Source organism: Triticum urartu, chromosome 6, assembly GCF_003073215.2.
Source record: "Triticum urartu cultivar G1812 chromosome 6, Tu2.1, whole genome shotgun sequence".
Taxonomy (NCBI): Eukaryota; Viridiplantae; Streptophyta; class Magnoliopsida; order Poales; family Poaceae; genus Triticum; species Triticum urartu.
Window position 1 is genome coordinate 74,477,133 of NC_053027.1, and position 12,655 is coordinate 74,489,787.

Consider the following 12,655-nt stretch of genomic DNA (forward strand, 5'->3'; position numbering starts at 1 on the left):
TGCTGGGGCCCGCCGACTAGTGGGTCCCGCCGGCTGCCGGCACCTCGGTCGACAGGCAGGCCCCATTGTCCAGGGCCTGGTCGGCGGCTGGTTACTGTGGCTCCATCTAGTTGACGAGAGCTTCATCGTGGTAAGCGCGGCTACAGTACCGCCGCCTGTCGGGCGATCGCTGTAGCCTTACCGCGTCTTGTCTCCTTAATGGGGCGTCTTCTTCGAGGGAGGCGGCAAGCCGGCTGCGGGGAGCCGGCTCTGTCTTGGGCCGACTGGTTGGAAGCGTGGCCGCCTTCGGCCGTCTCTCTTCTCAAAGGGGCCCACCGCCTGTGGGCCGCGCTGGCGGCCCGTCGTGGGTGAGGCCAGGGTCAACATGGCAACAGTGCTGCGCCGGACGGGTCATGCCTACCCCGTATGGCGCACTGTGCCAGGCGTGCCCCGGGATTCGGGGGTGGCAGGCTCTTCTGTAGCCACGCCCCGTCGCACCGCCGTTAGGTGGGTGCAAACTTTGTGGGTACGGTCTTGACTACTTTGCGGGGAGCCGGCTTCTGGGAGTCGGCCTTCTCATAGCCGGCTTCTTGGAGTCGGCCTTCTCATAGCCGGCTTCTTGGAGTCGGCCTTCTCATGAGGGCTAAAGCCGGACCGCCTTCCGAAAGCCGGCCTTGATCGCAGCCAGCTAGGAGAAGGCGGCCCCATGTCTTGGATTCTTGAGAGCCGGGCGGGCTCGTAACTTTTTCAGAAGTGCCAGGGGAGGCCGGCTAGGCTACCCATGGCTATTTACTCCGACACATCCTGGATCGGTTTGCCGGCGGCGGCGAGCTCGTCCGCAAGGCCGCGCATGGTGGCAAAGTAGGCGGCGGCGGTCTGGTTGCACTTTTGCGCATTGATGAGGGAGGTGCGAATGTTGTTGACGCAGCTTAGCGACTACGACGAGTACATGCCCGCCAGCGTCGTCCAGAGCGCCTGCGCCGTGGTGACCGTGGTCACCGTGACGAGCACCTCCTTGGAGAGGTTGCTCAGCAGATAACCGAGCACCTGCTGGTCCTCCTTGACCCAGATGGGGTGGAGAGGGTTGGGCTCGAAATTCTCCTTGCCGTCCTTGTCCTTGGCGGCGAGAAGCTTGGCCGGCTCCGGCGAGGTGCCGTCAACGTAGTTGTAGACACTAGCGCCATGCAAGCGCGGCGTGATCTATGTGCGCCATAGCACGTAGTTTGTGCGGGAGAGTTTCTCAGAGAGCTGCCCACTGAGGCTAGGGTGAGATGCGCCGGAGGAAGACATGGTGTAGGGCATGATTGGAAATCGGGAGAAGCTAGATGGGAAGTAGGAAGGCTCTGATTACCATGTGCGAGATGCGGAAACGTCTTACCCTCATTGGAGGAGACAGCTGCATGTTTATAGGCATGGCGCAATAAGCCTGGTGCGCATACAATGAGTTGAGATCTTTCAGGAGATTACAATCTTGGAGAGGAAAAGATAGAGATAGTTACAATGGATAGAGATAAAAGCTAACTACCTAGTCTATCTCCTAAGCCGGCTACTTATCTCCTGGAATAAACGTGACAGGTGCGGTAGGATGACTTGTTTAACAAAATTCTCTTAAACCACATATAGCTGCATCAAGAAGAAGAAAACCCATACCCTGTGGTGTTTGCTGTTCCAGCAGCAGCAATGCCGTCCCCGTCACCACCAGGACCATTTCTACTAGCAGGTTCTTCTTTATCAATCTTGTGCCGAGCAGCAGCAGAAGACTCTTCTAGTATGTCAATCATGACATTAAAAGTTTGGTACCGGATCCTGCGGCTGTCCTCAATCTCATCAGGTACGGAATAATGACATAAATCAACAGGCTTGTTATTTTCACTTATCCACGCACATATAATTCCGGTCTCCTTCGCAATACCCTTAAATTGAAGCCGCCCATCAGTTTGCAGTTAGTGCCCATAATTAAGCTACTAGTAAAAACAAAATTGTGCAAAGTGCAGCTCATAACGCTCAAGAATGGATGGATGATAATGTTATGTTCGACAGATGGCCCGTAAGGCTCATACATAGGTGATCATCAATTTGACAGATGGATGGATGGTAATATTAGGCGGTTTTTGAAGTCCGGCAGGCAGGCACGTACCAGCATGGCAGCGGAGGCGGCAACCGAATTGTCCGAGGTGCAGTTCATAAGGCTCAAGGCACAAGTGCGTATCTCTCTGCTCTGGTCGATTAAGTAATCATCAACTGGATCATTGCCACACCTCAACAAGGCACGCGTCAGGTCAGCCTCCTTTGCAATACACTTGAAACCATCGTTTTGCATAGTACAATGAAAATAAAGTCAATCAAAATAATCCATATCCAATCCAACTCGCCAAGGCGAATTTGGGTGCCAATTTATCCTTTATATAGGAACAAAGCCGCCAAGTTCCTCCTATAAGTATTAACTAGTTTTCCCCCTTTCCATTTCAGCTAATTGTAACATTAGATAATTAGGACGCAGAGAAAGGATTACACAACAACATTTCATGACCAAATGATCAGATACAAGAAAAACGTTTGGTGTCTTCTTACTTCTTAGGGAACGTACCAACAAAGCCGAACCGTGCAGATCGGAAAAGCCACGACCTGCTGCGTGGACGACTGAACGTGCACACTCGTGGATCAGGCAACTCAGAAGGGTCGATTTCCTCGTCAGCAGGATAACATCCTTTTGAGATTTCATCTGGGTCTTCCACTCGGACACAAACTGCTCCTCACTGATGAGACACTACTTGAAAAACCATAAAAATGAAGGAGCAGGATATGTATAATTGGTGGCAGGAGGTTTATTATGCTTACGGTCTGAGCCAGAGCAGCTATGCTGCTAACAGCATCGACATTCCGACGGTGACACTCCTCGAGGTAGGCGCTGTAGTCGGACCACGACAAGGCGGAATCCCCCATGGATAGCAGTCTGTCCCATCCCCATAGTTTCTCCAAGAGATCTTCCGTCGATCCAACAAGTGAAACAACATAATTAAGTAAGATTCCAGCAATGACGAACAAAGGAAGAAGCATGATGGAGTTTGGTCCTAGATAGATAGAGTTGTACGTACCATGGTACTTGCCGATATGTGCGTTCGGCATCTCCTTTGTGACTGTGCCGGACCTCTCCATGTCTTGGATGAGACCGGTGAAGTACTCCCTGTCCTCTGCCTCTTCTTCCCTGCGCGTGGCCTCCATCCGCATCTTGTTGGCCATGTCATCGAAACGCCTGCGCTTGGCCTCCATCTGATCGGCCAGCTTCTTGGTCGCGGTGTCGCCGAAACGCGCGCCGCTGAAGGGGTGCTCTGATCGTGCCCCAGCCGGGTCCAGAGTTACCGCGCGCAAAGACGACGGCGTCGCGGACAGAGCAGTCGATCACCAAGGATGGAGAGGCGGCTAGTAGTATCCCGTCTGCGGGGATGCAAAGGCGCATGCAGTCGAGTTTGTTGGACCTGCCGGGGAAATCGGAGTAGCACGAACGGCGGCAAACAGAGCCACGGGAATTGCGGTGGACGGAAGGGGGGCATAGGACGCCCCGCCACGGGAAAACGAAGCCTTCTAAATCTGGTCAAAATCAGCACCGAGGCATCGTCAAAATCAGTATCAAGATCTTCTTGAATCATCACCACGATATACAGTACCGAGGCATCGTCACCCGTCCGTAGCGTTAATTGACACTTCTTGGGAAACAACGGAAAGGCCCTTAAAATCCCACTCTAAACCCCCCAAACCAGCAGATCCTACCATTCGAAAACTTCCTGCCTTCCTTCCCTCAACAGCTCGCGGCAATGGCGGACGCCGTGCAGCGGCCATGCAGCATCTGCATGGAGCCCATGGCGCCCTCGGGGGCCCACCGCGGCAGCATCACCTGCACGCACGCCTTCTGCGGGGCGTGCCTGACGGGCCACGTCCGAGTGAAGCTCGAGTTGGGCCGCGCCGGCGCCGTGGGGTGCCTCGACGCGGCATGCGCCGGCACGCTCGACCCGGAGCTCTGCCACGCCGCGCTCCCGGGCGACGTGTTCGAGCGGTGGTGCGCCGCGCTGTGCGAGTCCATGTTCGCCGGCGCGCGGCGGACCTACTGCCCGTTCCCGGACTGCTCCGAGATGATGGTGTCCGACGACGGCGGCGACACCGTGACGCAGTCCGAGTGCCAGGTGTGCAGGCGGCTGTTCTGCGCCCAGTGCCGCGTGCCGTGGCACGCCGGCGCCGACTGCGCCGCCTACAGGCACCGGGACACGGTCAGGGGGGACGCGATGCTGCTGGAGATGGCCGCGGGGAGGAGGTGGAGGCGGTGCTCAAAGTGCCAGTTCTTCGTGGAGAAGACCGAAGGCTGCTCGCACATCAGATGCCGGTAATTTTCTCTTTAGGAAACGTATCTTCCTGTGAAATTCTATTAAGATCGGTACTGTTGTTGCATCAAAAACTGACCGATGTATTGGCGTGAAATTGGCAGGTGTGGCTACCAGTTCTGCTACGGGTGTGGCTCGCAGTGGGGCACGTCTTGTTCCGGGTGCACTAATTAGGGAGTCGATATATATCCTGAGATTATATCGACGCTCAGATGCTGTTGTCGTAATATTTAGTAGCCAGTTTACGGATTTGGCTGAGGATGGTATTTTGATTGAGGATGATAACACCAAGCTAGTACGTATGAGGTGGTCTTATTTGGGCATCCTCGAGGAAATGAAATGATCCATGTTTTAGCCAGTTTACGGATTTGTTAATCTTTTTTTAGGGGTTTGTTAGTCGTTGCGTATCGCAGTGATTGTTTGCTGAATGCCTTATAATGTTGTAGCTTATTCGATGATATAACTAAACCCAATCGCTGTCCGGCACGCGCTATCAGACGCGATGCAGCGGCCGCACCACGACCGTCCATCTCGCGCTCCCCCGCATGGACACGTGGCTGGTGGACGGTTGTTTTTTGTCGGGTCGCTTCAAATTTTTGGGAGACGCCCTGCTTCATCTATCCTGTCGTTTCCCCGTTCTCCACCTCACACCCTCTCCCGACGACGAGCCAAATCCCGCACGAAATCCCTAGCTTCGCCGCGAGCGCGGGCGATGAGAGAGCCGGCGGCGAGTCTAATTCAACGAGCGCGGCGACGCCCCCCTGGCGAAGGATCCCATAGCAGTTCGACGAGGCGAGGGCGGGGCGTGTGTCGTACAAGGAGGAGAAGGCAGCGGCGACGGGGGAGGGGGTGGAGCTGGTGGTTCAGCGGGAGGCGGCGACGAGCACCCGGAGAGCGAGATCCCGCTTGCTTCGAACGACCTAGGTGAGTTCATCCCACGTTTCCCCCTCGCTCACACATCTCATGGCTGCTGGGGGTTCGTCGCTGATGGCCTCGTCGTTATCAACGACCGCAAGGGGAATCAAGGGTAGATCAAAACGGAGAGGCTCCCGGGGAGGAGGGAGAGAGGGGAGGGATTTTGAGGAGGCGAGGGCCGGGCGAGGGATCCTGCTGGAGGTGGGAGCAGCGGGGGCTCGCCGGAGTGCGTGCGAGGGCCAGGCGACGAGGCACAAGCGAGGAGAGGTAGGGGGCGGCGCGGGTGAGATGAGGAAGGAAAGGCGCTCAACCTGAACAATCTTTCCAGTAGGCAATTTTTGGCAGCGCGTGCGTGGTTCAGTAGGCAATACATCTGTGTTTCAGTAGGCAATACTGTAATATTGCTTTAGTCGCCCAGTAAGCAAGTTCTGTCGGTATACATTTTTAGTCCTGGGGTACAAGCAGTAGGCAAGTTTGTACTCCCTCCGTCCGGGAATAGTTGTCCCCAAGGTGTTTTTCTGAAACCCCCCCAGCAGATTCCCGACAAACCCACAGCTCCCGCCGTCTCCCCCGCTCCTCTGTCGCGCCGGAGGTCCGCTCCCCCGCAGCTCAGCTCCTCCGCAGCTTGCCCGCAGCGGCTCCCCGCATCGCCGGAGCTCTCCCGCACCACGCCTCCCCCACCCCACGCCTCCGACGCAGCTTCCCTCTCCTTGTTCCCCTCCTCGTTCCCCATGGTGATCCCCGACGAGGAGAAGACTGATTTTTTCTTTCGATCTGCTCGGCGGCGGCCATTTCCAGGTCCTCCTCGGCGCTGCGACGCAGCTCCACCACCGCCAAAGCTCGCCGCCTCCTCCGCCGCTCTCTCCTGCTCGCGCAGCTCTAGCTTGCCTTCCTCCCCTAGCTTCCCCCCTTCCTAGTGACCTCCGCACTCTGCTCCGGCTGCTTCAGATCCGGCGTCGGCGAGGCTGATATGGTGGCTGCGAGGCCAGACGGCGGGAGACGTAGCCGATGAGCCCGACGACAGCAAGCTCGATGGCGAGCTCGACGGCGGCGGAGACGTCTTCTGTACTGCGAGCTCCACCATCCCTGCACATACTGTACTGCGAGCTCGACGACGGCGGTGGCGTCTTGTTGGCAGGTTAAGCCTCCCTCCTTCAATTCCCGTCCATTATTTATGTGTAAAACCTGATTTTTTTACTGAAATTTGCTGCTTCTGAGATTTGCTTAAGACTGAACATTGGCTAAGTCTGATTTATGTGTCAAGTCTGAAATTTTGATCTTTACTGTCAAGTCTAATTTGTCTCTGAACATTGGCTAAATTAACATTAAGTTTGTCTCTGAACATTTGTCTATGATGTGCTCCTAAATTAGTGGTTAACTGGACATAAGGATTAGATCTTAGCTAGTGCTTCTTCATCTTCTTCGATTGGTCTACTGGAAACAGAACAGAGGTAAACAAAGCAATCTTTACTGAAAACATAACAGAGTTGCATGGTGGCGTTCGAGGTTGAACCTGTACTGAACAAAACAAGGCTGAGATGGATGGATGGATAGATTGTGTGAGATGAAATATGAGAGTCTTGCTTTGTGTCAATTTCAGTTGTCCATCAAGTACTCCATTCACATTGCTGCTGCTCCATCTTTATTAATCCTGAAATAACATCAATGTTGTACTCCATTCAGATTGTTGTTATCTAACTGAATTTCAGTTGTCAATTTTTTTGCACTCACGTGCTTCTATCAGTGGTTATCTAACTGAATCTTGCTCATTTGTTTGTAACCTGTAGATGTCATGCTCAATTTTTTGGTAAAGCTACTCGAGTTGCCAGCAATGCATGCAAAGCGTCAACAGTTGGCTGCTCAGTTTTTCTTGTACTGCCAAGATGGAAGGTGAGCACCAATATTTCTGAAACTAGTGATTTGACACTAGTGAAAATTCAGTTACTGCTTGAGTGATTTGACACTATTGAAAATTCAGTTACTGTCAATTGAATTTGACAGTATAATTCTACAGTACACAAGATTCAGTGTAAATCTTCAAAATGAATTGCTGTTAGTACACGATCAATTAACTAATTTGGCATTATTACTCCCTAGAGAACGGATTGTACAACACTGAAAATTACTCTGAATGTACTCCAATTGACTGTATATTCACTGAATGTACAACACCAAAAATTACTCCAATGACTGTATATTGACTGCATATATTTCATTGATGTCAAATTTTATTTATGTGTCAAGTGTGACATCAACTTGTAAGAAGAATAAGGATGAGTCCAAGATCAGGTGATTGAGTGAGTGATGTGGTTGCTGAGGTTCAGACATGTTCAATGAGAACAACTACTGTGGAGATTAAATTTAATGAGAATAAATTCAAATAAATCCAAATAAACCCATCATGTCAGGATTCTTGATCAAAGACCCACTTAGGAGTAGTTTGTCATTGTTAAACACAAGTTTAAAATGAATATGCTTCTTTTGCTGTGGTAATCCAAAATGCTTCTTTTGAGTACAGTAGCTGTAAAACTTAGTCTATCTGGAGCTTGAGCTTGTGAGCTTCTTTAGCAAGATCACAGTAAATTAGGACTATACAAACACTTTTACAGTTCTGAACACTTTTCACAAGATGAAGCTCTTGATCTTACAGTAAAACTGTTCTGAACACTTTTCACAAGATGAAGCTCTTGATCTTACAGTAAAACTGTTCTGAACACTTCTCACAAGATGAAGCTTGGTTTTTCTTCGATCTACACTTTTAAAGTTCAAGACACTCTTGTAAATTAAATAAATCAAATGGTGTATAAATGGTGTATAAATCCTCTTGGAAACTTTAGGTATGTTTGCAATTGGACAAATGGTGTATAAATCCAAATAAATCAAATAAATTCAAATAATTCAAATAAATCCAAATAAATCCAAATACGTCTATCCTTTCTTTCCCTATCCTTTCTCATTGAACACATGACACAATACATACACATGACACAAGCCATACACATGACACATCAAATACTCCTATCCTTTCTTTTCTTTTTCCCTTTCCCTTTCTTTTTGAGCTTTCTCTATCTACTCATTTCCTTGTTCTATAATGGCCATCGTATCAGTAATTAGCTCAGGACTGCAGTATACACCGGTTATTTCTTCTCCCCCATTTTGTAGACGGTCCTTGTGTAGATGCGGCAGCTTATAGTTGTTTCCTCCTTGATCTTTCATCACTTCCACCATGACTGCTTGCAACGTCATAAAGCTTTTGAACAGCTTATGGGGATCGTAGTTCTCAAACTCCTCCTCTACACCCTGTACCAGTTCCTGTATATTCATAGGCGCTCTGTAGTCGGTTAGGGATTGGAGGGAGCAGTGGAAACAAAGATCCAGAACATTGAGCTCAGGGCTGTTTGGTGGTTGTTGCAATAATCGAATATCCAGATCTGTCTGTGCCACGGCTTCTAGAAAACCAGCATCATTAGGGAGGACATGCGGTGTTGCATTATCTTGTTGAATAAAGATCGTTGTGTCCTCGGCAACGTCCGGCCATTTGTCTTGAATGGCAGGGATTACTTTATTGATCAAGTAATCTCTGCACACAGGTCTAGTAACTTTGACCGGCTTCAACTCTATTGTCCCCCTATCTCTGTTCTGGCTTGTTCGTTGTGCCTCGGTCTGTACCACAAACGGCCAAATGCCAAGTTTCCCATCAAATATCATCTCCCCATCTTCATTGTAGCGAGGTTTGGCTACAGCTGTTAGAAACATTACCTTCCCAATGCTATGAGCATTGTGCACAGTTCGGTTTGGTTCTTCTTCTCCAGGCAGTACGTAGTAGCTACTCTTCACTCGGGTCATGTCATACCATTTCTCGTCGATGTGGACCATATTTGTCATTGGCTTGAAACTGGGCCAAGGACTTGATATCCATCTTTCATCCATCATGGATAGGCAGAACTTTAGTCTCGCTATCTTGTTCTGTGGCTTGAGGGTGGGTTTGATGGTGCTTGTGATGCGTTTCAGCTCTTGCAATTGAAATCTGTCATGTAGGGTTGATCGGGGCACACCTAAACACCTTGCTAGAGACCGGATTGTTCTTCTTTTGTTCAAGGGGATTGTGGCTGTTCTCGACAGATCTAGTTCTTTTCTCTTCCTACCACTTTTGTTCTTCTTGCTTGAAACATCAACTTCTTGTCCTGCTGCAAGTTGTCGTTTGGCTAGATTCCATATTCTTGTAACTGTTCGCAGGTGAACATTCAGCATTGTCGCAATGAGCACCTTGTCATACACGTGAACTTGTCCATCTCTAAGCTCGATTACTTGCAGAGCAAAGTAAACACCATGTCTCTCCTTGTCTGTCAAGTCCTTGCCTCTTGGATTGCCATGTGCATCAGCTTCTTCCAATTCTACATCTTCTTGTGCCTCTTGAGCTTCTTCCAATTCTGCATCTCCTTGTGCCTCTTGAGCTTCTTCCAATTCTGCATCTCCTTGTGCCTCTTGAGCTTCTTCCAATTCTGCATCTCCTTGTGCCTCTTCAGCTTCTTCCTCTTCAGGAAACCAATTCAATTCAATGTCTTCATCCTCATCTTCCGGCATCAAGTTCAAATCAATAGCATCACCCTGTTGAGCTTGTTCTTCTTGTTGAGCTTCATCCTCATCTTCCGGCATCAAGTTCAAATCAATAGCATCACCCTGCTGAGCTTGTTCTTCTTCTTGAGCTTCGTCCTCCTCTTCCGGCATCAAATTCAAATCCATAGTTGTGTGCTCCTATCTGATCTCATAACAAGAGTATACAAAAGATGAATGGTGAGCATATAATCATAACAAGAAAACCATGAAGAATCCTAGACAAAAAGCAAAGAAACCAAGAAAGAGAAAAGTAGATATTAAAAGTACTCCTTGTTCATAAGCAACTACAGGTCCTACTACATCTCTCTTTTTTGCAGGGACCAGGGCGGGAATTAAAAAGCAAACAAAAGCAGGGGCCATGAGTACATCTCAACTTTTACTGTATTTCTTGTTGACAACTAGTGCAGGTACACATTTTGAATATTGAAATTATCTTCTGTTAGTAGACCATGGCAGTAGTTATAGAACTATGAATATCTATTACTCCCTCTACAACATCAGAAAAGTTAATAACATCCTCTACAACATTTTGTGTAGAATAGAGTAGGCTTCAATTTGTCAAAACTGAATTTTACTCACTGAAAATATGACAGTGGAGTACTGTCCAAACTGTATTCACTGTCTAAATTTCATTGATGTCAAATTTTATTTATGTGTCAAGTTTGACATCAACTTGACTGAACATCAACTTGACAGATCAAAACCTGACAGAAATTGACAGGTTTTGGAACAAAATGACAGGATCTGAACATCAACTTGACTGAATAATATAGTGTCAATTCTGATTGTTAACAGCAGAATAATACAGTTAATAGCAGAGTAATGGAGTGAGAAATCTTACTATAAATTCAGTTACTATAGTTACTGAAACTTCACTGTAATTATGCAAATGAAATTATTATTCTGTAAATTCAGTTAACAATCAGAATTATGTAATGGAGTGAGAAATCTTAGTGTAAATTAGGTTAACAAGAAATCTTAGTGTAAATTCAGTTAATAGTGTGTTCCTAAATAATCTGAGATTTATTGTCAAGTCTGAGATTTTGACAGAAATGTTGTGACATGTTCAGACTAGGACTAATCAAAGTTCAAAGAATTAGTAGAAGAAGCTTGTATTTTCAGCTTATAAATTTTAGGACTATGTGAATAAAATGCTTTCAACTAAGAAGATAATCTGTCTTCCCATCTCACTGCTCACTGCTAGCAAGAGTAGAAGAAGAAGAATTCCAAATAATGTTTCCAATTTGGCTAAATCTGGCCTGAATTTGCTGTAATTTAGTACATGATTTTTTCCTTCTTTTGTCAATGATTCTGACCTCTATAACCTTTCTCATCATCTCATGATTCTGCCCATGACTTATTTTTTACTGCCATGAATGATTCTGCCCCTCTGTAACATTTTTTTGGCAGTACTAAAGATTGGTCCATCAGAAATCAACATCAATGTTAACTGAATTTTTTCAAATTACAGAGCAAGCAAGCAAGCAATGTACACAGATCAGTTATGTTTTAAATTACTCCTTTTTTTACAGAGGGAGGGAGTACAGAGCAAGCAAGCAAGGCACTGGAGATGAACAAATTACAGAACCCTGTACTTGTTCTCACCAGCAGCAGCACGAGTAGGGGACCTCAAGCGGCAGCACATGAGAAGGGGATCTCCGGGCAGCAGCACGAGCAGGGGAGGAGCAGCAAGTTGCGGAGAAGCAGCAGAAGGGGCTCCAGCTTGAGGTCCAGGATTGCAAAAGAGCTTGAGGATGAGCTTGAGGGAGCTCGTGGTCCAGGCGCGGCGGGAGCTCGTGGTCCAGGCGCTCGAGACCCAGGCGCGCGCGGGTCCTGGCCGGCGGCGGCGCAGGCCCTGCGAGGAAGGAGGGGATATCGTCGTCGCAGGTCCTGGGCGGCGGAGGAGCACGTCTTGTGCGGTGACGGAGCAAGTAGGGCGGCGCAGGCCCTGCGAGGAAGGAGGGGATATCGTCGTCGCAGGTCCTGGGCGGCGGAGGAGCACGTCTTGTGCGGTGACGGAGCAAGTAGGGCGGCGCAGGTCCTTGGCGGCGGAGGAGCAAGCAGGGCGGCGCGGGTCCTGGGCCGCGGAGGAGCACGTCCTGTGCGGCAACGGAGCAAGCAGGGCGGCGCGGGTCCTGCGAGGAAGGAGGGGATATCGTCGTCGCAGGTCCTGGGCGGCGGAGGAGCACGTCTTGTGCGGTGACGGAGCAAGTAGGGCGGCGCAGGTCCTTGGCGGCGGAGGAGCAAGCAGGGCGGCGCGGGTCCTGGGCCGCGGAGGAGCACGTCCTGTGCGGCAACGGAGCAAGCAGGGCGGCGCGGGTCCTGGGTCGCGGAGGAGCACGTCCGGAGATCTTGGGCTGACGACTGGCCCTGGCGACGCGCGCCGGCGACGGGCGGAGGAAGAAGGAAGAAGACGCGACCTGTATGGTGACCTGTTTGTAACAAATTTGAAGTTATAAGGGTGTTTTTGAAAAATTGACATTACACTACGCTGTGGACAACTTTTCCCGGACGGAGGGAGTATATAGGAAGGCATTTTTGAGTATGCAAGTTTGCTTTCACATGCAGAGAGGGCACTTTTAGCATTTTATTTCCTTCAGAATTAAGCTAGTTTTGACAATATTTGGGTTTCGTGCCGCCGCCTGCCCGCTCAAGCGAGGCGGAGAATCAGGCGAGGAAAGGCTCAGATGCGCCCAGGTTTTCTTTTCGACATTGATTTGAACAACTAGCCATTCACGCCGGGCTCGCTGTAGGTCTCGTTTGATCGCCTA

The 12,655-nt window shown here is 49.5% G+C and overlaps 3 protein-coding genes and 1 long non-coding RNA gene across 6 annotated transcripts; 3 read left to right on the forward strand and 1 right to left on the reverse strand.

Annotated features, from left to right (window-relative positions):
- Positions 1–1,341: 1,341 nt before the first annotated feature.
- LOC125515083 lies at positions 1,342–3,249 on the reverse strand. The gene is made up of 5 exons (XM_048680504.1): positions 3,075–3,249; positions 2,818–2,963; positions 2,567–2,746; positions 2,117–2,278; positions 1,342–1,892 (listed from the first exon to the last, which is right to left on the reverse strand). The coding sequence occupies exons 1-5, from the start codon at positions 3,247–3,249 to the stop codon at positions 1,608–1,610; spliced, it is 948 nt and encodes a 315-aa protein (XP_048536461.1). The 3' UTR covers positions 1,342–1,607.
- A 529-nt stretch (positions 3,250–3,778) lies between these two features.
- Positions 3,779–4,588, forward strand: LOC125515084 (E3 ubiquitin-protein ligase RSL1-like). The gene is made up of 2 exons (XM_048680505.1): positions 3,779–4,354; positions 4,457–4,588. The coding sequence occupies exons 1-2, from the start codon at positions 3,792–3,794 to the stop codon at positions 4,524–4,526; spliced, it is 633 nt and encodes a 210-aa protein (XP_048536462.1). The 5' UTR covers positions 3,779–3,791; the 3' UTR covers positions 4,527–4,588.
- A 694-nt stretch (positions 4,589–5,282) lies between these two features.
- Positions 5,283–11,821, forward strand: LOC125515815. 3 transcript variants are annotated; one of them, XM_048681320.1, is made up of 3 exons: positions 5,283–6,405; positions 7,055–7,157; positions 11,356–11,821. In XM_048681320.1, exons 1-3 carry the CDS (start codon positions 6,276–6,278, stop codon positions 11,456–11,458), a joined length of 336 nt encoding a protein of 111 aa, XP_048537277.1. In that variant the 5' UTR covers positions 5,283–6,275; the 3' UTR covers positions 11,459–11,821. The 3 variants fall into 3 exon arrangements, 2 of the variants coding, with proteins under 2 accessions (XP_048537277.1, XP_048537278.1); XM_048681321.1 differs by having other exon boundaries at positions 11,417–11,821; XR_007287134.1 differs by lacking the exons at positions 5,283–6,405; positions 7,055–7,157 and adding an exon at positions 7,164–10,291 and having other exon boundaries at positions 11,417–11,821.
- A 9-nt stretch (positions 11,822–11,830) lies between these two features.
- Positions 11,831–12,445, forward strand: LOC125515816. The gene is made up of 2 exons (XR_007287135.1): positions 11,831–12,016; positions 12,052–12,445. It is a non-coding gene; the product is annotated as an uncharacterized LOC125515816 (long non-coding RNA).
- Positions 12,446–12,655: the final 210 nt, after the last annotated feature.

Coding starts and splice junctions, on each gene's coding strand:
- LOC125515084 (XM_048680505.1), top strand. CDS start 3,792: ATGGCGGACGCCGTGCAGCGGCCATGCAGCATCTGCATGGAGCCCATG. Junction 4,355..4,456: donor TGCTCGCACATCAGATGCCG/GTAATTTTCTCT, acceptor TGAAATTGGCAG/GTGTGGCTACCAGTTCTGCT.
- LOC125515815 (XM_048681320.1), top strand. CDS start 6,276: ATGAGCCCGACGACAGCAAGCTCGATGGCGAGCTCGACGGCGGCGGAG. Junction 6,406..7,054: donor CGGTGGCGTCTTGTTGGCAG/GTTAAGCCTCCC, acceptor TGTAACCTGTAG/ATGTCATGCTCAATTTTTTG. Junction 7,158..11,355: donor TTGTACTGCCAAGATGGAAG/GTGAGCACCAAT, acceptor TTCAAATTACAG/AGCAAGCAAGCAAGCAATGT.
- LOC125515083 (XM_048680504.1), bottom strand. CDS start 3,249: ATGGAGGCCAAGCGCAGGCGTTTCGATGACATGGCCAACAAGATGCGG. Junction 2,747..2,817: donor TAGCTGCTCTGGCTCAGACC/GTAAGCATAATA, acceptor TTTTTCAAGTAG/TGTCTCATCAGTGAGGAGCA. Junction 2,279..2,566: donor TGCACGGTTCGGCTTTGTTG/GTACGTTCCCTA, acceptor GATGGTTTCAAG/TGTATTGCAAAGGAGGCTGA.